Source organism: Elephas maximus, chromosome 19 (genome assembly GCF_024166365.1).
Source record: "Elephas maximus indicus isolate mEleMax1 chromosome 19, mEleMax1 primary haplotype, whole genome shotgun sequence".
In the NCBI taxonomy this organism is placed as follows: Eukaryota; Metazoa; Chordata; class Mammalia; order Proboscidea; family Elephantidae; genus Elephas; species Elephas maximus.
This window is the reverse complement of record NC_064837.1, coordinates 68,172,059-68,199,112: the sequence shown is the minus strand read 5'-3', so window position 1 is coordinate 68,199,112 and position 27,054 is coordinate 68,172,059. Positions and strand designations below refer to the sequence as shown.

The 27,054-nt window shown below is 53.2% G+C and overlaps 2 protein-coding genes across 5 annotated transcripts; both read right to left on the bottom strand.

Moving 5' to 3' along the window:
• Positions 1–9: 9 nt before the first annotated feature.
• On the bottom strand, positions 10–9,536 carry TMEM235 (transmembrane protein 235). 4 transcript variants are annotated; one of them, XM_049860295.1, is made up of 5 exons: positions 9,322–9,536; positions 7,272–7,352; positions 6,351–6,488; positions 1,706–4,297; positions 10–1,478 (listed from the first exon to the last, which is right to left on the bottom strand). In XM_049860295.1, the coding sequence occupies exons 1-4, from the start codon at positions 9,503–9,505 to the stop codon at positions 4,056–4,058; spliced, it is 645 nt and encodes a 214-aa protein (XP_049716252.1). In that variant the 5' UTR covers positions 9,506–9,536; the 3' UTR covers positions 10–1,478; positions 1,706–4,055. The 4 variants fall into 4 exon arrangements, with proteins under 4 accessions (XP_049716252.1, XP_049716253.1, XP_049716254.1 ...); XM_049860296.1 differs by lacking the exon at positions 10–1,478 and having other exon boundaries at positions 1,752–1,815; positions 1,928–4,297; XM_049860297.1 differs by lacking the exon at positions 10–1,478 and having other exon boundaries at positions 1,757–3,527; positions 3,708–4,297.
• Positions 9,537–17,750: 8,214 nt separating this feature from the next.
• On the bottom strand, positions 17,751–24,958 carry BIRC5 (baculoviral IAP repeat containing 5). Its single transcript, XM_049859693.1, has 4 exons — positions 23,905–24,958; positions 23,485–23,594; positions 21,888–22,005; positions 17,751–19,049 (listed from the first exon to the last, which is right to left on the bottom strand). Exons 1-4 carry the CDS (start codon positions 24,013–24,015, stop codon positions 18,960–18,962), a joined length of 429 nt encoding a protein of 142 aa, XP_049715650.1. The 5' UTR covers positions 24,016–24,958; the 3' UTR covers positions 17,751–18,959.
• Between the last annotated feature and the right edge of the window lie 2,096 nt (positions 24,959–27,054).

Sequence of the window (27,054 nt, the reverse complement as noted above, 5' to 3'; positions counted from 1 at the left end):
CCTGTGTTTTATTGACTATGCAAAGGCACTCGACTGCGTGAATCATAACAAATTTTGGATAACATTGCAAAGAATGGAAATTCCATAACATTCAATTGTCCTCATGGGGAACCTATACATAGACCAAGAGGCAATCATTCAAGCGGGACAAGGGAATACCTTGTTGCTGTTGTTGTTAGGTGCCGTGGAGTCAGTTCCGATTCTTAGCGACCCTATGAACCACAGAACAAAACACTGCCTGATCCTGTGGTGTGTTCACAATTGTTGCTATGCTTGAGCCCATTGTTGCAGCCACTGTGTCAGTCCATCTCACCGAGGGTCTTCCTCTTTTTTGGTGACCCTCTACTTTACCAAGCATGATGTCCTCCAGGGACTGATCCCTCCTGACAACATGTCCAAAGTATGTAAGATGCAGTCTTGCCATCCTTGCTCTAAGAAGCATTCTGGTTGTACCTCCTCCAAGACAGATTTGTTCATTCTTTTGGCATTCTATGGTGTCTTCAATATTCTTCGCCAACACCACAATTCAAAGTTTGTCGTACTGTGGGGGCTTGCTTGTTGCTGTGATGTGAAGGGAATACTGAGTGGTTTAAAATCGGGAAGAGTGTGCATCAGGGTTGTATCCTTTCACCGTACCTATTCAATCTGTATGCTGAGCAAATAATCTGAGAATATGTGAAGAAGAACATGGCATCAGGATTGGAGGAGGACTTATTATACAGATGACACAACCTTGCTTGCTGAAAGTGAAGAGGACTTGAAGCACTTACTGATGAGGATCAAAGACCACAGCCTTCACTATGGATTACACTTCCACATAAAGAAAACAAAGATCCTCATAACTGGACCAATAAGCAACATCATGATAAACGGCGAAAATACTGAAGTTGTCAAGGATTTCATTTTCCTTGGATCCACAATCAATGCCCATGGAAGCAGCAGTCAGGAGACCAAATGACCTACTGCATTGGGTTAAATCTGCTGCAGAAGACTTCTTTAAAGTGTTTAAAAGCAAACATGTCACTTTGAGGACTAAGATGCACCTGACCCGAGCCATGATATCTTCATTCATGTGGTATGCATGCCAAAGCTGGACAATGAATAAGACAAAAGAAGAACTGATGTCTTTGGATTATGGTGCTGGCAAAGAATATTGAATATACTACGGACTGCCAGAAGAACAAACAAATCTGCCTTGGAAGATGTACAGCCAGAGTGCTCCTTAGCAAGAGGATGGCAGACTTCATCTCACATACTTTGGACATGTTATCGGAGGCACCAGTCCTGGGAGAAGGACATCATGCTTGGCAGAGTACAGGGTCAGCGAAAAAGGGAAAGACCCTTAAGGAGATGGATTGACACAGTGGCTGCAACAATGGGCTCAAGCATAAGAACGGTTGCGAGGATGGTGCAGGACCCGGCAGTGTTTCTTCTGTTGTGCATGGGGTCTCTGTGAGTCAGAACCGACTTGACGGCATCTAAAAACAACAACAGCACTGTATATATATCACGTGTACAGAAGAGGATGAGTAACTAGAGCCGGCCCTTAGAAATGTGCAGATAGATGTGCCCAAGGCAGGAGGCGCTGGAGTGACCAGGAGAGAGGATGCAGCTGGACCATCACTGAAGAAAGGGCTTTGACAGGGACAGGGGAGGAGGAGGAACATTCTATGCTGGAGGCAAGGGCATCCTAGTCAGGGCTTACCATTTGTCTGCAAGGAACGGAGGCCCATTTGTCTGCAAGGAACTGAGGCCCGCTCAACCTACTGGAAGTCAAGGATGGTGGACAAGGACACGATGTGCAATCACGGGAACCTCCAAGGACAGAAAGTTACTGTAGTGGGATCTCCCAGGGATGAGAGTTGGCGATTGAAGAGTTGAGGCTCTCCCAGCTCTCTCAGGGGCCCCTGGTCCCTGTGGGTCCAACCTCTGTCCCCTGATGGTGGCTCTCTGTACGTCTGCCTCATCATCAGCTTGCATTCAGCCCTGACCATCCATGACTTTTCAGCTCAAGCACCTATCCCTCCTGACAACGTCCTCGGGACAGTCAGCTCAGTGTCCTGACGATGTCTCTAGAAGAAAGGAAGGGGCAAGTGCCACATGTCCCCCACTTGGAATTCTCACCTCCCAAGTAGCCTCCCAGCGTGTCCATTCTGGCATCCAACCCCAAAGCCCAGCAACCCCTGTTCAGCCAGGAGAAACCTCCCCAGCGAATGCCATGGGGCAAATAGGAAGGAGAAGTCAAGTTGTAGCCAATCAGGTCCAGGAGCTTTCCTCACTGACTAAAGGACCTGCCCACAAAGCCATCACCTGGCGGGAACACAGAGCTCTCCTCCCATGGCCCTGCTGGATGGAAAGGAGAAGCCGGCTTGTTGTCTTTCATAGGATTTCCCTGGATGGATGGACAGACATGTGCACACACATACACGTGCACACGCGTGCGCACACAGTTGGTCACTGTTCACTGTTCACCTTTGCATTGCTTGTATGAAATGGCATGTGTTAGCTATTTTGACAAAAGTGAAGAGAAAAAAAAGGCTTATATCACTCACACACAACACAAGTTGATTTATTTAAGGACAAATTGGCTATGGTTCCTACATGAAATGGTAAAAGCTAGAACAAGAGGAGGAAGCAAAGACCCCCCACTGGTCCCCCAGGAGGTTCCAACAGTTCCAGGACCCTGTGCCCAGGAGCTTCCTGTAACCTTGGAAGCAACAAAGGGAGGCGGGGGAGGGAGGAAGACCAAGCCGAGAGGCCGCCATCTTCCCTGGCACTCATCCCAGACTCAGGAAGGGCCCGCACCCGGAGTGGGGCTGTTGGGGGCTTCCAGTGCTGCCCAGTGCCCTGCAGACCCTCCTGGAGCCACCCCAGCTTCCCTGCCTACAGAGAGCTGAGCCTGCCCTGGCCCCTACAGGCCAGGATGACTCAGGTCTCCCATGTTCTCCAGGTCTTACCCTTATACCAGCCAAGGGACAGTGGGGCTGGGGCTGCTCCCCACCCTGCCTGGAGCTCACAATTCTGTCCAATAAGCCTGCAGCCTCGTTGGCGCAGAGCCTGGTTTCCAGTCCGGACCACCCTGGGCAGCACTGTCACCTCCTGATGAAGCCCCTCAGAGCAGGCAAATAGTGCCCCCCCCACACTGTACACTTTTCCTGCCCCCTCAGTATTGTTCCAGGGGCCCCAGAGGCCCCAGGGGCCCCTGGCAACCACGGATATTCCCAAGGATCTGCAGAAGGGGGAGGGCCGTGTCTCGGAGCCCCCATCAGCAAGAGCAGTGTCCGAACCAGTGCAGGGATGGAGGCCCAAGGGCCTGTCCTACCCCAAAGCGCTCAGCTTAAACCAACCACCAGGTCTGAGACATGGGAGGGGCCAAGGCCATCCATCGGGCCCACTGGGCTCCCCCTGCCCTCCCAGGACAGATGGAGGTTTGGGAGTCACATGGCTCTTGCAGGTGCCTGACTCTGCCATCGGCCCCTCGGTGATCCAGGCAGGTCCTCCACCGCGCTGGGCCTCAGTCTCCTCCTCTGTAAAGCGGGTGGATGGTGAGTGTCATGCAGAGTTGTTGGGAATTGGACGAGTGGGTGGGCACACAGCACCTAGCACTGGGGGTATTAAACCAATGACACCTACTTCTCTCTTGAGTCCCCTCCTTCCCCAGGTGTAGGGGGGCTTCTCTGCCTGTCCCAGGAACCTGCGGCACCCACCCTGACTCTAAGCGTACGAATCCCATGACCTCAGCTGCTCTTCCTCTTTCTGGGCTCACTTTGCTAAGGAGGTGGTTAAAGCAGTCAGTCCCTAGAGGGCATAAGTGGGGTCAGGGGAGCCCCAAACGTCTGGCTTTGCCCAGCATGAGGAGCCTGGATGCCCCGGTGCCACCCTGGTGCTGCCCCAGCCCCTCGCCCATGCCTAGGACCCCCTTCCCAGCCAGGATGACAAGTGGATGACAGGTGGGACCCCCAGTCTTTCTCCAGCTGCTCCTTGGGCCCGGGGCTCTGACTACCGACCATAGGAGCCACAAAAGGAGACAGCACTGCTCTCCCGCCAACTCCGACTTAGACGACCACGGAGTGGAGGCCACCGGGCCGCTGGCTCAGGCTGAGGGCTCGGGCTGCCACCAGCAGGATGGCTCCGCTGAGGGTCTCGGCTGCGCAGGAGCCCCAGGCCAGGGCCGAGGACCAGCCAAAGCTGATGCGCACAGCCTGCACCTGCTGGGCCCCGTACTGGCGGGCTGTCTCCGCGAAGGCCAGGTGCGAGTAGCTGATGTAGACGCTGATGCCCGCCAGGGTCAGGGCACCTAGGGAGAGAGGGCCAGGGGACCGCTCCATGCCTGCTGGGGGTGGCTATCCTGGCCGAGGGGTCCTGCAGACACGGCCTCGGAAGCCCCTGCCCCGAGCTCACCCCATCTCTTTCCCTGGTTAGCCCAGACTGGTCCTCAGCCAGGGCTCTCTGAGACCTTCTTCCCTGGGGGCCTGGGGAAGTGGGGGCAGGGGGAGGGGACACTAACAGTGGTCAGCTCTGAGGCCAGGAGGATGGAGCTTTAAGGAGGATCTGATTCAGTTCTCAAAGCCAGGGGCCTACAGCCACAAAACCCCTGTTATGGATTGAATTGTGTCCCCCCCAAAAACGTGTTGTAAATCCTAACCTCTATCCCTGTGGTTATGATCTCATTTGGGAATGGGTTGTCTTTGTTACGCTAATGAGGCGTGATTAGTGTGGCCTGCATTCTGAGTCAATCTCTTTTGAGATATAAAAGAAATTAAACAAGTCAGCAGTGCAGAGATGGGGGAGGAGAGACGCCAAGCCACGGGAAGATCACTCAGGAGACAAGGACCTTCCTCCAGAGTGACAGAAAGAGAAAGCCTTCCCCTAGAGCTGGCGCCCTGAATTCAGACTTCTAGCCTCCTAATGGTGAGAAAGTAAATTTCTGTTTGTTAAAGCCACCCACTGGTGGTATTTCTGCTATGGCAGCACTAGATGACTAAGACAGCCCCATTGCACACAGCCCCCGACACACTGGAGGGCAGGAGGAGGGAGGAGGAGGAAGTGGGGGGGAGAGAGGAGCCAGGAGGACCCAGGTGGCAGCCAGCCTAGGGCCAGTCAGGGAGACACTGAAGTTATGAATTTAATTTTGGGAAGGATGTGAAGCCAAATCTAATGAAGTTGGGCTCTAGGTTTAGGAAGAGAGGGCCTGCACCCATCTCCAGGCTGGCCCCTGTCTCAGGCTTCCTGCGAGGGGGCTGCCCAGGGGCCCACGGGCCATGGCTGAGAGGAGTCTGTCTCTGCCTTCAGAGTTGCCCCTCCAGCCGAGCCCTCTCCAGATCCCCAGCTGCCTCCGTCCAGCCTGGCCAAGCTGGGGTGGCACTCAGAGCCCACATCCCCACCCCCAATCAGCCCCACGTTCGGGCTGAGGCACCAAGTGGGTGGCCGGCTCTCAGCCCTCCCAACCTGCTATAGTCTCTGCTCACACTATATGGGCCCCGGGTGGGCCCTGGCTTTCCCTGGTGACCAGGGAGTCCACATGTCACTCCTGCCTTTGACCTCCTGAAGGATATCCCCGCCCCAGCTGTCATTGGGACCCCTGCTTGGCAATCACAAAGGAACTCAGCACTCCAGCCCCCACCATGCTGGGTCTGGTCCTTGTGGAAGGCACTGTCCAAGACAGTGGATCAAGCTGGCAGGGGACACCAGGCCTGACCCGGATGGCCCCTACGGGGCTGCCAGCCCACCTTCAGCCGCAGTGAACCTTGGGCAGTGGGGGGCACTGGGGGGCTGGGGCAGACGGCACACAAGGGCAATGAGGCAGACCGCAAGACAGCTTCCTCCTGACCTCCGCGGGTCCTCGGGTATCCAGGAGCTGTTTCCTCACCTGTCAGGTGGGACTGCCAAGTGCACCCCTCTGCCCAGCACAGTGTTGTGTGAGGGTCTTGAGGGGGCCCAGTTCCTCCGTCAGTGTCAGATGGACTTTTACAGTCACAGCCTGCACCTGGGCGGGGTCAGGCCTTGGATGCCCCTTCTCAGCCCTCTCACCCTCAGGGCCTGCCCTTGCTCCTCCCACAGGGCTTCTGGAAGACAGCATGGAGTGGGATGGAAGCCCTCCCCTACCCCCAGCAGACAGGTCCTAGCTCCACCACAGAGACCCTCCTGCCCCAAGCCCAGCAGCTCTGTCCAGAGCCTCCCTAGGAAGACCCCAGTTCCCCCACCCTCCGCACATCCTCACCTACCAAAGTCAGGCCAGGGTGGACCCAGGCCAGCGCCAGCCTGGAAAGCAGCAGGTGATGGGGCAGTGGGGAGAGGTAGCACCCGTCTCAGGGGAGCTGGCTCCCCGGGCCCTCACAAAGCAGACTCACCCCCCAGCAGGAAGTAGCAGCCAGTGAACAGCAGCAGGGGGACACTCTGGGCCAGGGAGCTGAGCAGGCCGCAGACCCAGCCGCACACGATGAGGACCAGGCTCAGGGGCAGGACCACCATGACCGCGCGGTGCAACGCTGCAGGAGGGGGTCAGCTTGCAGGGGGCCGGGGGACCTGCCACCCCCAGGGAGCCGAGAGGGGGTCAGTGTGCAGGCGGGTGGGGGGCCTGCCCTCCCCAGAGAGCCGAGAAGGGGTCAGCTTGCAGGGGTTGGGGGCCTGTCCTCCCCAGGGAGCGCGGTGCAGTGCTGTGGGAGAGGGGTCAGCGTGAGGTGGGAGTCTGGGGGATCTGCCCTCCCCAGGGACTTTGTGATCAGTGCTTTGAGCCCTGAGAGGCTGGAGGACAGTGACATGCTGCTTCACATGGCAGGACATGTGGGCCATCCTGGACAGACCAGCCCCACTCCTGCTCACATCCCTGCTTCCATGGTAACCCCCCACTCTTCTCCCAGCACAGGTTCCTGAGGCCCACCGTGACAGAGGCTTCCTCAGGACCCTCCCCAAACCCCTAGCCAGGGGGTACAAGATGCCCCCGGTAGACCAGCAGCCCATTTAGAAAGGGAAGAGTCCAAAGGGGAGCCTGGAGTTTGCAGAGGCACCAACAAGATCCAGCTGCCCCCAGAGCTGTGTCTCACCCCCCCAACAATAAGTGGGAGGGCTGTGGCCATGGAGAGGGAAACTGAGGCACAGAGAGGGCAGGACAGCTGGGAGTTGGCACCGTGGTCATGGGCCAATGGCAGAGCATGGTAATGCCCCAGGAAACACAGAGTCAGCTGAAAGCTGTGCTGGCGGCTGGGAGGGGTGACTCTGCTTCCAGCCTTGACTGAAGGAAGGACGAGGAGGTGCCCCCCACCCAGACTCACAGATAAGGTGCTGCACGGAGGTGGACATGTCCAGGCTCTCGCTGGTAAAGGGGTCGATGAGGGGGATGCAGCTGTTCTGTCCTGGAAAGCAGAAATGGTGCACCCCTGGTGGGCCAGGACGCGTGGGGCTGCCCACCACCCACCCTGAACATCTTGGAGAAAGGTGGTCCTGGAAGCCCCATGTGATGGCACATTCCCACCCCTGGCCAGTTGACTGGGGCCACCAGTGGCCACAGGACGCAGACACAGGTTCTCTCTTACTTGAACTTGGAGTCGGGGCTCCAGATACCCATCAGTCTCTGCAGGAGGGTTTGGAATCTTGGGGCTGGGCAACCACTTTAGGGTGCTACCTCCCCACATGCTGGAGAAGCAAGCAAGAAGGCCACACAGAGAGAGGATGGTGCAGGGTGCAGGAGGGTGGCCTCCTGGCTCAGACCCCATCCTGTGGGGGCCCCATCACTCTGCCCTCTTGGGTTCTGGGAGACACCGTGGGATGCTCACAAAGTTTGCCGTTTTGGCTTTAGCTGGTTTGTCACTTATGAACTTTGATGGGGACTCTCAGCCCACAGGAACCAGGAACTGTGGACAAGTCCCTACAGGCAGGGAACATAGGGGGCCCCATCCCTGGTGGCTGTGTCTCATTATGGGATCCCTTCTACCTGTGTGTCCCCAGGCTGGAGACCAGCCAGTGGTGCGCTGGAACCCCCTCTTCTGACTCTCAAGAGCTCATTGTTACATTTTCTGGGATTTCACAAGGAGCTGGTTAGGCAGAAATCACCATGGTGGGAGTATTCACACCGTGGAAATCAGCAAACACTGCAAATCAGGGTGCTTTCTTCTGGAGAGCCAGGTGGTAGGCATCCACCTGCACACCACTGGCCAGGGGGGAGGGAGGGCCCCATCTCACCATCATTACAGTTTGTGTGTTGTTACTCCTTCAAATACCAGCACCATTTTCCACATTTTACATAACCTTTCCCAAACTTGGAGCCCTGGTGGCACAGTGGCTGAAAGCTGCAGCTGCTAACCAAAAGGTCAGCAGTTCAAATCCACCAGCCACTCTTTGGAAACCCTGTGGGGCAGTTCTACTCTGCCCTATAGTGTCGCTATGAGTGGGAATCGACTGGACAGGTTTGTTTTTTTTCCCCAAACTTGGGCTCATTAAATTTTTGCTCATAAAATACCCCACCGTTGGCAATGCTACTGCTGGCCCAAAGTGGAAGGATGGGAGTGCTCCAGGCCTGCCATTTTGTTTATTTTAATGTACAAATAATACCTGCATTGCGCTTGCTTTAAAAATCCACCCCGCCACCCTCCACAGAGGCCCTGACTCTAGAGGCAGGAGGCCCTACAACATGTCAGCGTGTTAGGATCAAGCTTTCCTTCTAAAGGAAAAAAGGTGTGTGTAAAATGGGTTCACCTAGGACCTCGTACTCAGGACCCTTCATGACTGCCGGACTGACCCCTTCCTCACTCCACTGACCCCTAGGTGTCCCGGGAGGCACCATTTTCTCCCCCAGGGCAGAGGCCCCTGGTCACGGCTGGGGAAAGCTCAAGAGCAGCCTGCTGAGGAAGGCCTCTGAGCAGCTTCCCAGGAGACTTCTAAGCTTACAAGCAAGACCTGAGGAGGGCGTCCCTGCCCACTTCACAGGGAAGAAATCTGGGAGGTGGAGGAGGCTGGGGTCTGCTCACTCAGCGAGGTGCCTGGGGCCTCACCACTTTCCTTGGCACGGATGAGGCCCTGGACTAAGCCGGGCCCCAGGTGCCAAGCCCCAGGGCCCCTAGTCATGCCCAGGCCCTGGCCTTGCCTTGAGGTCGAGTCCTTTCTTCCTCTTCCGCCAGCCCCTGCACAGCTGGACTGTCACTGCACAGTTTGGGGGGAGGGGGCGCAGAAAACAGAGCGACTTGGAGCTGCGAGGGGTGGGGGGCACAGACGGAGGTGACGCGGGTGGGGGTCGACAGAGATGGGGGAGCAGACGTGGGGGTGCAGGGCGAGGGGCGTCCAGGGAATCGGGTGGCGCGGAGCGGGGGGCCAGGGTGACCGCGTTACCTTCGCAGATGCGCCAGAGCCCGGAGTGCGAGGACAGCGGCTCGGCGTGCCCGGGGCCGCTGTGGTTGCCGTCCGCCACCTCCAGGACGTACCAGTAGTCGCTGGCCACCGCGGCGGCCAGCAGCGCGAAGCTGAGCAGCGCGCCCAAGGCGGCGGCCACCAGCAAGGCGCCCAGCCGGGCCATGCAGCTGGGTGGGGAGGAGAGCCCGGGCCGGGGGTGGTAGAGGAAGCCGGGAAGGGGGGCGGGAGAAGAGCGGGGAGGGGGAGCGGGGTGGGGGGGAAGAAGAGGGGGTGTTGTAGAGGAGCGCGGAGAGGGGAGCGGGAGGAGAGCTGGGAGGGCGAGAGGGGCGGGGGCGATGGGGAGGAAGGGGGTGTTATAGAGGAGCCAGGGAGAGGGACCCGGAGAGACTGGAGTTGGGGGGAGAGCGGTTGTGGCAGGGGACGGAGAGAGGGGCGGGAGCCAGGAGTCAGCCGAGTGGAGGGGAAGCGCGGGGGAGGGGAGAGGGGAGAAATGGGGGGATGCGGGCAGGGAAGGGGGATCCGGGGAGTGGAGAGTCCAGGGAGTCAGAGAGCGAGGAGAAGCTGAGGGGGGGGAGGGCCGAGAGGTGGGAGGAGCGGGAGATTCCGGGAGGAGGGAGAGCCGGGGGAGTCCGGAGACCAGGGGGGTGAGGGAGAGCGGGGTCCAAGGAGGGGTCCCCACTCCGGGCAGGTGCTGCTGAGGCTCGTCTGGGCGCCGCGCCTTGTTTCTGCCCGCGCGCTGCCTTGGTGGTGCCGCTCGGTTCCAGGGAAATGGGCCCCGCCTCTCTGCGACCTCGAGCTGTCCCTGGTGAAGGAGGCAGTCCTGGAGCCGTAGGCCGAAAAGCCGTAGACCTGGGTTCGAACCCCAGCGTCCCGCAGCTGGCTGCCTCCGGCGTCCCAGGAACGGCACCTCGGCAGCCGGTCAGTCTGTGCCGCCCGGGTTGCGCTGAGCTGAGAAGGGAGGAGGATAGAAGCGGGGCCGGGAGCCCTGAGACACCCCCTCTGCAGGAGTGCTGGCAGACAGGGCCGTGCTGGCGCTCCTGGCAGCCACTGAGCCCAGGGAGAGAAGCACCAGCACAGGCGGGGGGGGGGGGGGGGGGGGCGGAGCGGGCAGTGACCACGGACTGCTGGTGGTCCTGGTCTTAGTCTGAGGACCAGCCAGATGGGATCAGCAGTGGGTAGGTGGGTGCCGGCTGTGAGGGTGCTGCTGAGGTCTTGCTGAGAATTAGTTCCAATTACAGATGTCACCTGCCAGGCGCCACCTCTGTAGGACAGGTGTTAGGGGTAGTGGGGGTGGGAGGTCCAGGAGGCACACAGGGGCCCCCACCCAGGAGCAGCTTGGCTGAGGAACCCAGGCACGGGGGCCACACGGTGGGGGGCACCCTCTCCAGCAGCCACAGCTGGCCATCTGGAGGAAAAATCCTGAGCATCGGAAGGGCCTCTTCTGTCCGTCCCTGGGCTGTCCTTGGGAAGGGCATTAGCAGTCCGAGGTGCTCTCATTTTGGGGTGTTTGTTTCTCAAGCAATGATGAGGCATGCCTAGTCGGCCACTTTTCTTCCCCCAGGCTCTTCCTGATTTGAGGAATACACTCAGGAAGCACAAACAATCGTCCCAGAGTTATTGAAACCATACTTCAAATGGAATTCAGCTGAGCAGCAGAGAATGATTCGGCATTTTGTAAGCCCTACATCTTCCCACTGTTGGAGCTCACTGTGGGCTCTCGGGTTTCCAGCTGGACCCACCACGGTGACCGCTGCACCTGGCAGCCCCTTTGAGCTGCAGTGCCCAGCCCACAGCCCCTGCTCTGGGGAGCACTATGGCAGCCAGAGGCCTTCATCTCTGGGGTGACTGGGCCTGGAAGGTGAAAGAATTTGGCAGTGACAGGGAAAAAAGAGCCCTGGTGGCACAGTGTTTAAGAGCTACTGCTGCTAACCAAAAGGTTGGCAGTTAGAATCCACCAGCTGCTCCTTGGAAACCCTATGGGGCAGTGGTACTCAGTGGGAATCAACTCCATGTCAACAGGTTTGGTTTGTTTGTTTGTCTTGGTTTTAGAGAGCTCAGCACCTACAAAGGCACTATAGGCTGAAGGAAGTGGTGGGACAGCACCTCATGCTGCTGGAGTTCAGAACATCCAGGAATTCAGGGTCCCCTTGCCCCCCCAGCTCTGATTACAGCTGGGGAGCAAGCATGAATAATAAAAACCTGTGGGTCACCCTAAAATTTACCCCACAATAAAGCTATATAATGAGACAGATAAAAATAGAACTACCATGTTGTTGTTGTTGTTGTGTGTAGTTGAGTCGATTCCAACTCATAGTGACCCCACAGTAGAACTGCCTCAAAGGGTTTTCTGGACTGTAATCTTTATGGAAGAAGATCGCCAGGTTTTTCTCCTGCAGAGTTGCTGGGTGGGTTCGAACGGCCAATCTTTCAGTTAGCAACTGAGCACTTAATGGTTGCATCACCAGGGCTCCTTAGAACTACCATATGACCCAGCGGTTCTACTCCTAGGTATGTACTCAAAAGAATTGACAAGAGGGACCTAAATAGATACGTGTACACCAATGTTCACTGCAGCACTATTCACAATATCCGAGAGGTGGGAACAATCCAAGTGTCCATCAACACCTGAATGGATAAACAAAGTGTGGTAACCTGTACAATGGAATACTATTCAGCTGTAAAGAGAAATGGAGACCTGGTGGCGCAGTGATTAAGAGCTCAGCTGTTAACCAAAATGTTGACAGTTTGAATCCACCAACCGCCCCTTGGAAACCCTATGGGCAGCTCTGCTCTGTCCTGTAGGGTCACTATGAGTCTGAATCAAACCAATGGCAATGGGTTTACTTTGGTTATAAAGAGAAATGAAGTCCTGATACATGCTACGACACAGAGGAGCCTTGAAAACATTATGCTGAATGAAATAAGTCAGACATAAAAGGACAAATATTGTATGACCCCACTTTCAGGAAATATCCAGAATGGGCAAATGTATACAGACTGAAGTTTAGTAGCACCCACCAGGGGTGGGTGGGTGGGAGGGGAAGACGGGGAAGTATTGTTTAAGGTGTACAGAGTTTCAGTTAATGAAAAAATTTGGAACCAGCTAGAGGTGATGGTTACATAACATAAAACCCAGTGCCGTCGAGTTGATTCCGACTCATAGTGACCCTATAGGACAGTAGAACTGCCCCATAGAGTTTCCAAGGAGCGCCTGGTGGATGCCAACTGCCGACCTTTTGGTTAGCAGCCTTAGCACTTAACCACTACGCCACCAGGGTTTCACATAACATGGTGAATGTAATTAATTGATATCACTGAATTGAACATGTAAAAAATGGTTGAAATGATGTTTTGTTAAATTACTTTAACATAATAAAAAATGACTATGCAAGCTGAAAAAGAACATATATATATATACATATATATATAAAACAGGAATCGACATTGCTTCGTTGCTGTGTGCCATCGGTTGATTCTGACTCATAACAATGCTGTATTGCTTTAGCAGGGCCAAAGCCTCTTTTTGTGTGTGTATAAGGTGTAATTGAGAGACTGCATTAGGGAGAACTAGGAGAACCCCTTTTTTGGCTGGATGCTCCTGATGTCCCCCCTGCTTCTTGGACTGAGCTAGTTTGAAAGGGTCTCTGTTCTTTGCACCCATCTAAATAGAACAGGACTCAGCTATCAGGGCCAGTGACGGGCACTGTTTGAGGCCACGGTTACCCAGAGTGGCATTTCAGCAAGTGGCAACACAGAGCCACACACCTCCACAGAAGCGTGGACTCGTGAATTCATCGCATACGTTGCTGCAGAAACGCGGGTGCCGGGAGCATCCAGGTCAGCGGCCTGCAGCCCCATCTGCTCCAGGCCTGGCCTGGGTGTTCTGACACCCTGAAGTCGGAGGGATTGTTTAGTTTGTCCACTAAGCACTAAGCGCAGGCCCTTGATGGGCTACTTTCGTGAATTCGCCAGACACTTCCCTCGAGAAGGACTAGAGTCATACCCTAGCCCAGTTCTGAAAAGGTAACGTTTTAGAATGACCATTATTTTTCCTTATCCATCATCCTTTAATCAGCTTTTAACTCCATAATTAGAGCCGTCCATGGGCTTCTCAGTGACAGTGCACCAAGCTGAATCCAAGCTGTAGGGACCGCTTTAAAGGTGGCATCAGACCACTACTGCTGAACTCAGCGGCAGGGTTACAAGTGACGAAGAGCAGGGCTGGGTGAGGTCTCTTTTCTCTTACACCTCAGCAGCTGGAGGGGCCAGATGCCGGACCCCAGTGACAGCTTTGGGCAGACAAGCCTGCTGCCCCGAGCTGATGACATGAATGTAGCCCTCAGTGCAGAAGCCTGGGGGAACAGCTGAAGCCCCTGGCTAAGTCACCGTTCGGCATTAACTACAGTCAGCCCTCCATATCCCTGGGTCTGCATCAGCAGATTCAACCAACCTCTGATGGAAAATATTCAGGGGAAAAAATGTTACATTGATGTGGATGTGTACTATATAATTAGACCTAAGATGGTTGCATTTATACTGAACATGTACAGAGTGTTTTTTCTTGTCATTGTATTTATTCCCTAAACAATACAGTATAACAACGAGCTACATGGCATTTCTATTGTATTAGGTACTATAAGTCACCTGGAAACGGTTTAAAATCTCTGGGAGGACGTGCGTAGGTGATATGCAAATTCTACGCTATTTTATATAAAGGACTCGAGCATCCAGATTTTGCTCCTGGAACCAACTCCCTGCAAATAGTGAAGGATGACTGTACACTATCCCTAATTTCACTGCATTGGCAAACATCCTCCAACAGAAAGTATGCCAACCTGAGTCATTCTGCCCAGCAGGTCAATCAATCCACCCACACTCAGAGTGCACGATGAAGCCATTCATCCTGGTGGACTTATCAAAACCATCCTAAATCACCTTGCCTAGTAGGTCAATTCATCCATGCTCAGGATGCATGATGAAGCCATTCATCCTGCTGAACTCATCAACACTGTCCTGAATCACCCTGCCCAGCGGGTCAATCCATCCATGCTCAGGGTGCACAGTAAAGCCATTCATCCTAGTGGACTCATCAAGACACATGTTGGTCAAAAGCCAGACATTCTAAAGTTTCTCAAGTGGCTGAGGCCATAGGTTGGGAACACCTGCCCTGTAATTGTACATGGACAGCCAGTATTCTTTGGGAGTAGTGGCCAGGACTGGGAGGCAGCCATGCAGCCAGGGTGGTCCAACAGGTATGGGAAGGGCTGGGCACGGCCACTCTGGTGACGAGCATGGTGATGAGTGAGCCTGCAAGGGCTTGCTCAAGAGAACCAGGAAGATGCCTGATGCCATACCCCTTCTCCCACATCACAGAAGACACCGAAGTTCCCAGAATAGACATTTTTGCTCTCTCTGCTTAGGGTGGCTTTCCCTACCTGGTCTACCTGGCAGTCTCCTGTCATTCTCAGGCCAAACAGATGCTCAGTGGTGGCCCTCCAGCCCCACCCAGGACATGCTGAGATGCCCACACATATGGTCACCTGTTGGCCTTCATCTTCTGCCCACTCTGGCAGTGCAAACAGGAGGCCCTGTGCGCCCACTGCAGAACGGCTTCTCCCTGGGCGTCAGTTCCCTGATGCGGCCCCTGGCGCAGTCGGTGAATGGGTAGATGGCGCTACACTGGGGGTCAGGTGGGAACTTAACCACAGAAGTCAAGGCCCCTCTGTGGTCCAAACCAGCTGAGAACTGACTCAAATGCTGTAGGCTGAGCCCTGTGGAGAAAAAACCTACAGCTCAGGTGCGTGGAGGCAAGACTAGCCCAGGGGCCACTGGGCTGCCTGGCTCTTCTCTGCTGAGACCTCAGCTCTTGAAAGCAAGCACAGAACTATAGTTACAATGGGGGATACTGGGCAAAAGGTACATGAGAATCCTCTGTTCTAGCTCTGCAACTCTCTGTGAATCTTACATTATTTCAAAAGAAAAAGTCAAAACTGACATAATGTCAAAGTCAGTGGAAGCCTGGGGAGACGGTCTCCGTTGACACTAGTGAAGCCCTTCTAAGGAAAGCCGTCCAAAACTGGAGTGGGAACGCTTTAGCCAGCCCCGCCTCCCTCCTGCAGGCAGCTGGCCCTGGACACACCTGAGGCTGTGTGGTGCCACCCCAGGATGAGCCCCCAGCTCTGGAGCGCCTCGCTCCAAATCCCAGCCCTACTGCCTGCTAGTTTGTATATCCCATGCAAGTTATTTTGCCTCTAAAAAAAATGCAGATAACACGTTAGGCTTTGTTTTTAAAAAAGGAAAAAAGAGTACAGCCTGCAAGGAGCCCCGAGGGATGCCAGGTTCCAGGTAGGGGGGCTGGCTGAGGCCCTCAGGTGGGCTGGCATGCTGTACTTCTCAGGATCCTGCTGCTGCCTCCCTCAGGAGACAGGTGAGGATTCTGGTTCCCGAGGTGGGACCTGACAGGGAAGCCTGTGAACCACCTCACCAGACGACACAGCCCACGGCCACCCACTGACTACCCCGCCAGGCTCAGCCTGACTTAGAGAACCTTGAGAGGCTGACACGCGCTAACGAAGTTGCAGCCTTTCCCTACTGTGTGGCAGGGGCCTGAGGCCTTATTAATAGGTGTGTATTAAGCTCTCAGATGGTGGTTGTCATTAATGCCCAGTGAGAAATATGGTCTTTGGAAAATAAGTTTCTAGAAGGCAAAACTTAGACGGACGGAGAGGGGTGGCTCCAGGTGCCCCCATACATCCACCAAGGAAGCTGAGAACAGCATCCATGTTACCCATTGTGCAAAATTGTGGAGGACAAACACTGTTCTCTTAGCTTCTCTACAAAGCCAGCTTACAAGGCCAGGTATTACAGTGAAGTATCCATTTACAGACAGGCACAAATACCAGAAATAAGCAGATTAGGTGTTTTTGTTTAGGGGGTGAAGGGCTTTTACCCTCCTAACAAAAGCCACGTGACAGTCCCCATGTTTAGGGGCTGAGCTGTGGCAGAAGCAATCGAGTCTGAGGGGCATGTCTGGCAGCCAGCCTGGCACATGGAACACGTCCAAGTGACAAAGCAAGCCTGAGTTCTCACAGCTCTGACAGGGCCCCAGGCAGGGTTCATCCCACCGCCAGAACACCCCTTCTTCATGTGTGCTGCAGAGGCGAAAAGGACCAGTTGGCAGACTGAGAGGCAGCCACCACAGAGAGCTGACGATATTTGAAAAGCCCAGTGGGATCTGCAGCAGTGTTTAAAATGAAATGCTTTTTATTTCTCAAAAATGACCAAGATGATCTTTGAGGCTTCCAGTAGCAAGGTAACCCTCCACCCCCAGCTCTGCTCCTCGCAGGAAGGGGATCGTCTATCATCTTTGAGTCAGATGTCTGGCCAGCAGGGCCCTGTGTGCTGGCAAGGTGACTCCTGGCCTCCTGAAGCACAGCTCCTGCCACTCGACCCCCTCCCCACCCACCCACCACTGATTCCGACACACCCAGAGGGATGAGGCCAATCAGGGCCGACACGCAGCAAGCCCCCACAGGGCTGAGCCAGGAAACTTATTCAGGCCACTGCACTTTTCCCGGGAGGGCTGTCTCACTGCAGCTGTCTTAAGTGGCAGCTTCTGCTAGCTATTGCCATCTTGTCTCCGAAGCCACCTGAAGTTCACACTACCTGTCCGATGACTTATAATGGCCGTGTGCCTATGCAAAACTATAGTTTACACTGTCTATGAAATAACTGAGGAGCCCTGGTGATGCAGTGGCTAACATGCTCAGCTGCAAACCAAAAGGTCGGGAGTTTGAGCCCACCAGCTGCTCCATGGGACAAAGTCTGCTCCCAAGATTACAGTCTTGGAAATCTCCTGGGGCAGTTCTGCTGTCCTATAGGGTTGCTGAGTCGGAAACGACTCAATGGCAGCGGTTTTGTTGGTTTATGAAATAACTCCAGCAAAACTGGAAAACCAGATTGCAGAACCTTTGGGGGAGCCGGTAGCTGATCTCGCTTCCAGTGTGCAAAGCGCTACTCTCGTTTTTTTAATGCCCACTGTGGCTGCAGCCCAGGTTTCATTATCCTTGTTACAGGTGAGGAAACTGCAGCCTAGAGTCAACAAGAGGCCGGCCCCAGCCCACGGGCCAGCATCCATTTACAGGTCAAATTATCACACAAATGGATTCGCCTTCGTCCTTACCCACACCTCCCCTGGGCCTGCAGCGGGTGCCTGGACAACCTCTATTACTGCTCCAACTCCTTGCTTGGTCCATGCTGGGTAAGGCTTAAACCCTATTGAATTTATGATCTTATAAGATTGGAAGCAATATAAATGAGATTAAAAAAAACCAGTGCCGTCGATACCTGTTATAAAAAAATCAGTGTGCTAAAAACAGAACGGTTCTCCAGTCTACTTTTTTATTGATTTATTCTATTGCCTCGTTAGGAAAGCCTGCATGCAGAAGGACAAAACCAGCCTCCTGACATACTTCATCAACGGGGAACAGCTATCTGCAAAGTACTGGAAACATTAAGACGGGGAAATCGCCACACAGGCGTTCCACCTTCCCCTGCCCTCCCCCCCACAGAGCAGGGCACTCAGGCGAGAACATGCCCCATGGCTGTAGGAGGCACCGGCTCTGCCCTGTCCTAACGAGGGGACAGAGTGACCGAGGGGGGGATCTGAGACCTCCTCGCTGGGCCTTAGAAAGTTTCCCTCGCTGGCTTTTAGAGAAATGCAGCCCTGCTGTGTGCCCCCTGGAGGTAAATGATTATAAAAGAAATATTCTCCCGCTGACCTCAAGCAGGAGGCAGGCTTTACACTGGTGTCAGGCACCAGCCTCCTTCCTGCCCCTCCCTGGGTGCTGCTCATGTGAAAGGCTGTAACCACCTACGACCCGCCTGGTCTCACTGCCTCATCTCCATACGTGGGACTTGATCATGGAATACGTGAGCTTCTCACTGATGGGAGGGGCAGTGTTGACAACAGCAGGCGGGGGAGGCCCTCACAGCGCAGGCCCTCGGCAGCCTCAGGGGTGCCGGGGTTTCAGGTGGATGAAGGGGGCTGGCGCAGCACTGCAGGCCCGGCGGGGAGAAAGGAAGGTCAGAGCACGCGGAGGTGTCAAAGGAGGTAACACACAGCATTCTGAACACGCGTAAGAGATGCACAATTCTGATTCTTAGACAAATTTTAAAACTGCACCCTTAATTTTCTATCTGTCCATTTGCAATGGAGCTCGGATCTCATTCGCATGTCAAATCTCAGGATTGGGTGTCACCTAGTCACAGCGACGTGGGCCTGGCCACCAGATACAGGAAAACGGACACTCTGCCATCCTCCTCACCCACGTCTCACCTTCTCACCCTGGCAAGGGCGGGAATCAATAAAGCAAAACCACAAAAAAAGAAAAAAAAAAAAAAGCATGAATAAGTCACTGTAGTCTGCAGCACTGGCTGACAGAGTAGCCGTTGGCGCCACCCTCAAGGAAAAACAAAACTGTAGTTTAAACGGTCTAATTTCAAATCTCTGGAGTCGTCGTTTCCTGAGGTGCTAAGGAGCCTGAGGAAGGCTGGGGACGCTGTGGACCCCAGACATGCCGGTGCCCAGGCTCTAGGCCAGGTGAACAAGGTGGGCGTCACTCCAAGGCGGCCAGCTGCTCAATGGCAGAACGCACTTTCTTGGCAGTTTCTTCAAACTCTTTCTGTTTACTGTTGGTTTCCTTTGCCTGGGAATAAAGAAGAGGCATATGAAACGGAAACAAGCGCTTCCAAACCACACCTTGTAGGTTAAGTTTTAAAAAGAAAGGAGGGAATGTTTACTGAGTACCTAACTGCCCTGGGCACCATGTGGGCAGGCACTGGAGGTGAGTAGGTGTGAAGGGGTCCAGGGACGGCCGTGTGCAGGTGAATATCCTGATTCAGCCCGGCTACCCCTCCTGATGCTACCTCCTAACAACTACAGTGAGAAGAGCCACCGTTCATGGGATGCTTCCTACGTGCCAAGTGCTGTGCCACATGCTTCACACACGTGAACTGAGTTACTGCGTAAAATACTCCTGTGAGGCAGGGCCAGTGTGGCCCCATCACACAGATGAGTTAAGTGCCTGGCTTGAGGTTACCCAGCCAGCCTGTGGGAGAGCCCTGCTCTTACCCACCACCCTGCACTGCTCCTGAGACTCTCCCAAGAGAAGTTCAGAGTGCTTCATCCCATGTGTACTAAAGGACCTGGCAAACATCTGCTTTTTCCTAAAACAGAAAAAGTTCTTTTCGGCTCCACTACCTCCCTGAAATCAGATTCCAGCCTTCTCATTTTGCTAAAAGCATGCTCTCCAGAGGGGCAAATGGCAATCACGTTGGCAAATCCAGGGACCACCTTCCCTATCCTAACCTTTATTCTCCTTGATTCCTCGGCCGCATAAAAAGTAAACAAAAGATCTTTATGGGGTTAAACTTGTTTTCTAATAAGAAAAGCAATAGAGGATTGCTTTTAAGAAAGACATATTTCAATGTGTACTTTTGTGTGTGTCTTAAATTTTGCCCCATGTAGGAGTCTGACTTATTTTGAAACCAATGAAAACACAGTTTTTAAAATTAAGCTGACAAGAGAAGGAGAAGGGTAGCTGACTCACGAGGGCACTGCCTATGATGAGCCACCCTGCGCCCCGAGAACCTCATCTTCACCGATACGGAAAGGTGGCCATGGCCCTTGGAAAAAAAACTTAAGAAAAAAGCCTAAAATTCATTAAGTCCCTTCGCACACATGCTGTCCACTGCTCATCTGTCCATGTGTCGCACTGTGGTGGCTGCATGTTGCTGTGAGGCTGGAGGCTAGGTCACTGGAATTTCAAATACCAGCAGGGTCAGCCGTGCTGGACAGGTTTCAGCAGAGCTTCCAGACTAAGCCAGACTAGGAAGAAAGGCCTAACGATCTAGTTCTGAAAACCGGCCAATAAAAATCCTACGGATCATAACAGAATATTGGGTAATCTAGTGTTGGAAGATGGGCCCCCTAGATTGGAAGGCACTCAAAATATACGCGGCTGAAACAATGGACCTGAACACACCAACAATCGTGAAGATGGAGCAGGACTGGGCAATGTGTCACCCTGCTGTGCACGGACTTGCCATGAGTCAGAGCTGACTTGACAGCTAACGGCAGCACACATTCTGTAATTTAGCCACCACCACAGGGAGTAGGTATCTCCACTGTCTCCATTTTCTGCTAAAGGGAGGGCGAAGCAAAAACAAAAGACTTCACCATTGAAAAACAAAATAAAACTCACTGAGCAGAGCTTCTGCTCTCAGAGCTTGGAAGTTTTTCTCCTAGTGATTCATTTTATCCCCATCGCAGGCATTTACAAATGAAGGCTTTGGCAGAAGTGAAAGTCTGTTTTACCCTATGTTTATTCCCTAACTGATTTTTCCAACTGGTAGTTGTTATTTCATTTTTTAAGACAGAGACATTATAGCCAAGAAACAAGAGCCAGAGGCCCCACGGTGCAGACCAGCTGGTGAGACCATGCTGGCATGGTGCCTCGCCCCCAGGCTGGCCCCTGGAAACCTGCCTCTGCCCTGCAGTGCACCTTTCCAGATCAAGACCTAGGTGGGCTGCCTGACTGTGAGCCTGTCAGACTGATGGGCAGCTCGTCTTAGGTCTGCAGTCTCAGAAGTTAGCAGCATCACGACAAACAACATTATCTCCTTGTCTTCAGTATCTGGATCCCACCAACACATCTGGACCTTTCTAAAAGAAAGCCTGACAAACTAGTGCTGTGACATGCTTAGAGTAAAAACTGTTCATTGTTGGTCTGGAGCTCAGATTTAACTCGGAACCCTGCCTTCCTCTGGCAACCCTAAATCTCTACAGCCAGGCTGCCTGCGGGCCATCATGGCCCCACTCTTCTAACAATCCAGTATGACTGGGACAAGAGTCTAACGTCAGCTGCAGAAATCCCCTCCAGGTCCAGCTGGCCTGTCGCCTCTCTTCCCTTCACCATACGCTCTCTACTATGTGATTCTCAAGCTGTGTTCACACCACCACCAACACATGAACACACAGCTGTGCACACGCTTCCCATCTCTACTACGTGCTCCTCAAGCTGTGTTCACACCACCACCAACACATGAACACACAGCTGTGCACACGCTTCCCATCTCTACTATGTGCTCCTCAAGCTGTGTTCACACCACCACCAACACATGAACATACAGCTGTGCACACGCTTCCCATCTCTACTACGTGCTCCTCAAGCTGTGTTCACACCACCACTAACACGTTAACACAGCTGTGCACAAGCTTCCCATCTGGCACGACTGTCATCTTGGATGGCAGGAACACTAGCTTACCCACTGTTTGGTCCCCACTAAAGGTAGCCCTTGACGCACAACATACACTGAACACACGTTCACTGAGTAAACCTATTTTTCTGTTCTTTTGTACCCTCATATACACTTCATCAAGTTAAGCACAGAGATCGGCTAGTGTTCTTGAGGGACTGAGGTGGCTGAGTACTAAAGATGCTGAAAGGGACTTGTTCTCAGGTCTTGCTTCCGATAATACGTACAATTTTGTTCTTGGCTCGCTCTTTGTCCAGTTTCAAAAATTCACTGAGAGTTAATTCTTCAAACTGCTTCTTGACAGAAAGGAAAGCACAGCCAGATGAATGCTTTTTATGTTCCTCTCTAGAAAAATCAATACGAGGGTGTGTCAACAGAGAAAAGTCAGGGGAAAGGAGAAAGGCAACTGGTGGTTACCAGCGGTCCATTCCCATCACCCACCTCCCAGTCCCATGCGAGGCACACCACGTTCTGCCTCGAGAGCAAAGGGGGAGTTGGCGGTACACAGAACCAACGCCATGTCCCGAACCACATTCCCACACCTCTCCTCTTAGCACCTGCTCCCTCTCTGTGGACGGCTTCCCCATGTCTTTGCAATTAATGTATTTTATCTAAGTCCCTTAGCAATTAGTAGAAAACGGTTATAAGTCCAGAGTTATTACATGTCAAATCCCTTTACAAACCCCTCTAAAGTCCTCAAGGAACTGTCTGAATTAACTTCATTTCATGGCGTTGTCACCTAACCTACTGGCTCAGAATAAGGGTAGTGTGGGATAGGCTTTTCCAGAGAATGTCTCTGCATCGTAACGTCATTCTCTACAATGGGAATTATTCCTGAAGAGCTGATATCACTGTAACCGAAAAAGTATTGGAATGAAAACATAGCCACAACGTCCAGAAGAACGGCCAATCGTAATTATAATCTGAAGCCATTATAATACTTAGCTGTTCACTTCCAAGAATAAGACAATCGATATTTTCCCACCACGCCATCCCAGTCAACACTGGATCATAACAGCACATGCATTAGGGAAAAAATAGCAACAGACTCTGGCCAAGGAGATAAACAACTCGGCTGATTCCCCAGGAGAAAAAATTACAGTTGTGGAAATAACTGATTCTGGCAGGAAAAAAAGGGTGAAAAAAACCATTACGTTCCAGAAAGACAGCAGTCTATCCGAATATACACAGAATTTTTTAGTGATTGGGTATCTCAACGAGCTCCCTGACAGTCCCTGGAGAAGGACACCACGCTTGGTAGAGGGTCAGTGAAAAAGAGGAAGACCCTCAAGGAGATGGACTGACGCAGTGGCTGCAACAATGGGCTTAAACATAGCAATAACTGTGAGGATGGCGCAGCACTGGGCAGTGTTTCCTTCTGTTGTATGTAGGGCCGCTATAACAACAATCTTGACAAGCAAAATCCAAAACAACTCTAAACTGTACCCTTCAAAAGGGTAAATTATACGGCATGTGATCTATATCCCCAATAAAGCCGTTTGAAAAGTATCTGGGCATTCCTGGAAGTTCACAACGACAGCGTGTGTTCCCACATTATTTTGTACCTGAAAGGTAATTGGGTACCTTACATCCACCCTGAAGGACGCGCTGGCCAAGTCAGTTTTGACTAAGTTGTGTCACCAAGGCACCAGCACACAGAAATTTATCCACTCACAACAGGGGTTTAAAGGCACAAAATCAGGTTAGAGGACACCGCACCTTCACTAAGCATCCTCCAAACTCAAAGCGTTTCCCCCCAGGCCAGTTCAAACAAAGCTTCCGATGGAGCCAGGGCAGTCGGAAGGCTGGCCCGGAGCCACTTACATGGGGTCGTCATCTGGCTCCCAGCCTTCCAGCTCCTTGAAGCAGAAGAAACACTGGGCCAAGTCAGGCTCGTTCTCAGTGGGACAGTGGATGAAGCCAGCCTCGGCCATCTGCAAGGGAGAGCAGATGAGCAGACGCAGCGGCCCAGCCGCAATGGGGCCGACCCCCAGGAAGGGTCCTTCCAGAACCGGGGCACCAGGGCAGACGGGGGAAGGCCTCGCTCAAAGCGGACCAGGGGGTCCCGGGGCGGGGCTGGGGGTTCCGGACAGGCCTGGGGTCCCGGGGCGGGGCTCGGAGGGCCTGGGGGTGCAGGGCCGGCCTGGGGGTCCGTAGGGGGCTTGAGGGTCGGGGCTGGCCTGGGGGGTCGAGGGCGGGGCTGGGGGTTCCAGGCGCGAGTCCTGAGGGACCGGGCAGTCTTACCCGCTCCGGAGTGCAGGAGCAGCCCTCCAAGAAGGGCCAGTTCTTGAACGTAGAGATGCGGTGATCCTTGAGATACAGCTGCCAGGCGGGGGGCAACAGCTGGGCGCCCATTCCTTCGCCGCCGACAGGTCCCGCGATTCAAACCCGGCGGTTGCGGCGCGCCGCAGGGCACGTCGGGAACGCTCCGCCCCCTGCGCCCGCGGCCTCCTGGGAACGCGAGACTGGGCGGCGCGCGGCCTGCTGGGAGCTGTAGTCCTCCTGGCCTCTGGCTCCGCTCCTCGCTGTTGTGAGCTGTGGGACCCCTGCCTCCCGCTTTCCCCTTCCCACACTTTGCGTTTCCACACAGCTTTGAAAGAGCGGGTAGAAGAGGAGCTGGAAATGGGATGACGTCCAGTAATGGGCCCAAGGAGTGGCCCATGTCGAGCATATAGTTATTGTTGTTAGTTGCCTTTATGGAGTCGGCCCCCAACTCATGGCGACCCCATGCACAGTAGAACACACGCTGCTCAGTCCTGCGCCATCCTCCTTATAGTTGTGATCCATAGGGTTTTCACTGGCTGATTCTAGAAAGTAAATCACCAGGCCTTTCTTCCTAGTCTGTCTGAGTCTTGAAGCTCTTCTGAAACCTGTTCAGCATCTTAGCCACATGGAAGCGTCCCCTGACAGATGGGTGGTGGCTGCACATGACGTGCATTGTCTGGAGTCAAACCTAGGTCCCCGCTGAAGGTGAGAATGCTACCACTGAACCACCATTGTCCCCTCAGCAGTTCCTTAAACTCTGCAAACGCCTTAAGTCTTTTTGTGGGCTCCTCCTGTTGCCACATGAAAACCCCAGCCAAGGTGGGAGATCAGAAAGACACCTTTATTTCGTTGTACAAGGAAAGGAGCAATCAGGGTTGCTGCCTCCAAGGCTGCTCACCGACGCTTGGGGAGGTGGGCTTTTACAGAGAGCAGACAAAGATTGCAAATTCATCCTGAATATTTAGGATTGATCTTCACGCAGGTGCTCAGAGCTTGGAGATGACTACTCATTTCCTTTAGAGAAGGGTTCGATCCCCCAGGATGGAGGAAGGGATGAATTTTTCTTCATTAGGATCTTAAAGTCTTCACCCACTCAGAGGCGGTTGAGGCCATCTATGGCCCATTCTGTGGTTATCTTTTCAAAGACTGTTTCAGAAGAAAGGGCAGCTTATTTTGCTCTGTGTAGGTGGATAAGTCCGAGCAGGTGTCCCTTGGAAGGGTTGGGCCCTGAGGCTGCCTGCCTCATTCCTCTTGGAACTGGGACCTTGAGCCAGGCTGGCTAAAATGTGCGCCTGCTGCATGTCCAACTAGAGGCCCGAGTTCTCTCAGGGGGAACATGTCGGATGGATTAAATCCACAGCTAAGCCTCCACCCTCAGGTGAGTTTAACTGGCTTCCAACAACAACCCTTTGTCCACTTTTTTGTTGGATTACTGCTATTTCGTCTACTGTTTGGTAACAAAGTTGTAGAGTTTTTTACACATGAGGGAATTAGCTTCACTTGTCACATCCCCCTTCTTCCCCCAGTTTGTTGGTCTTTTAACTTTGTGAGGGTTTTTTGTCCTGCAGAATTTTTTTTTTTCCTTTTTTTGGTGGGGAAGAGAAATTCAAAACAATTTTATTTAGTTGACAGACAGGACCTTGTTAAACTCTGGTTTAAAAAAAGCTTTCACAGCTCTGTCTCGTTCACACGTTTCATTCATTTTTATATAAAAGTAGACGCTTAAACCTGGCTTATTTGTCACCACCCTTATTTTTTTTTGCTGGCAGGAAAAGGGTCACATAAAACAGAATTTTTTATATTTGAAGTTTTTTTTGTTTTAAGGTATTAAAGAACATTAATAGGAATGACACTGTTATCAACCATTTATGGGAGTAAATGGGCTTCTGAATTGAAAAAGAAAGAAAAACAATTTCTAAATGCGAACGTGCAAACAGAAAACAGTTCATTACCCGAGGTCGTGTGGGTGGCCCACAAAGATAACCAGTGCCGGTGCTAAAAGGGAAAGCGTAGAAGCTGGACCTGTCAGTCTGTCATACTGTCATGGCTGGAGTGTTGCTATGACGCTGGAAGCTATGCCACCAATATTTCAAACACCAGCAGGGTCACCCATGATGGGCAGGAAGATTTATAAAAAAATACTGAAGATTTCTCTTGGTACATTTATCGTTTCTGTTTTTGTGTGATGTATCCCCGGGAAACATGTCAGCAGGAGGAGTGTGGAAAGGATTCAGATTTACTTATTTTTTTCCGATGTCTGGCAGGCTGGCCCCACATTGTTATTCAATAGTCAACTTGGTGCAGCTGATTGGAAATGTGACCTTTATCACATCCTAAACACTCTTAAGTGCTGGGACCTATTTCTCCAGTCTCACTTCTGTCCAGTGATCTGTCTGCTTCTTCCTGGGCCAGCCAGCTTATTCTATGCATGAATCAATGGAGACCTGATCGCTGGCAGAAGTTTCATTAGGCACTTGGAACAAATTAGTGAGCAGTTGGGTGCTAAGCAACCCAAGAGACCAAGACAGGCCCCGACTTGTTCAACAGAGAGCAGCGTTTTACAGGCCTCCAAGTCCCACAAAAAAACCCAAATGGGTTTAAGGGCTAAAAAGAGGCAAGGGAAGGGGCGTGCCAAGTCCCTGATGGCTCAGACTTGGGTTTCCAGGAAGGTCCCCTCACGGGGTAGGGTTAAAACCAAACTAAGCCTGTTGCTGTCAACTCGATTCCAACTCAACACATAGTGACCCTATGGATAGAGTAGACTTGCCCCATGTTTCTGAGGAGCGCCTGGTGGACTTGAACAGCAAACATTTTGGCCAGCAGCCATAGCTCTTAACTACTGGGCCAGGGGAGGCTACCAGGGGCCTGGAGCAGGCCCACCACCAGGACAGGGGAAAAGGCTGATCCGCAGGGGTAAACTCCTCCCTGCCCTCCTCAAAGCAGGCAGTCCCCGCAAGGGCAAACCCTGCAGCCTACTAAAAATGTGTTGTCTCTGGGAAGGAACAGTGTGTTCTGAGAGTCATTTCCCGAGCTCAGGGGGTGGGAGGATGGAGCCAGAGATAAGAGACCTTCCCTGATCAGCCCTCCAGGCTCTGGCAGGTCTGCTAACTTCAATTGTTTTAAAATCAT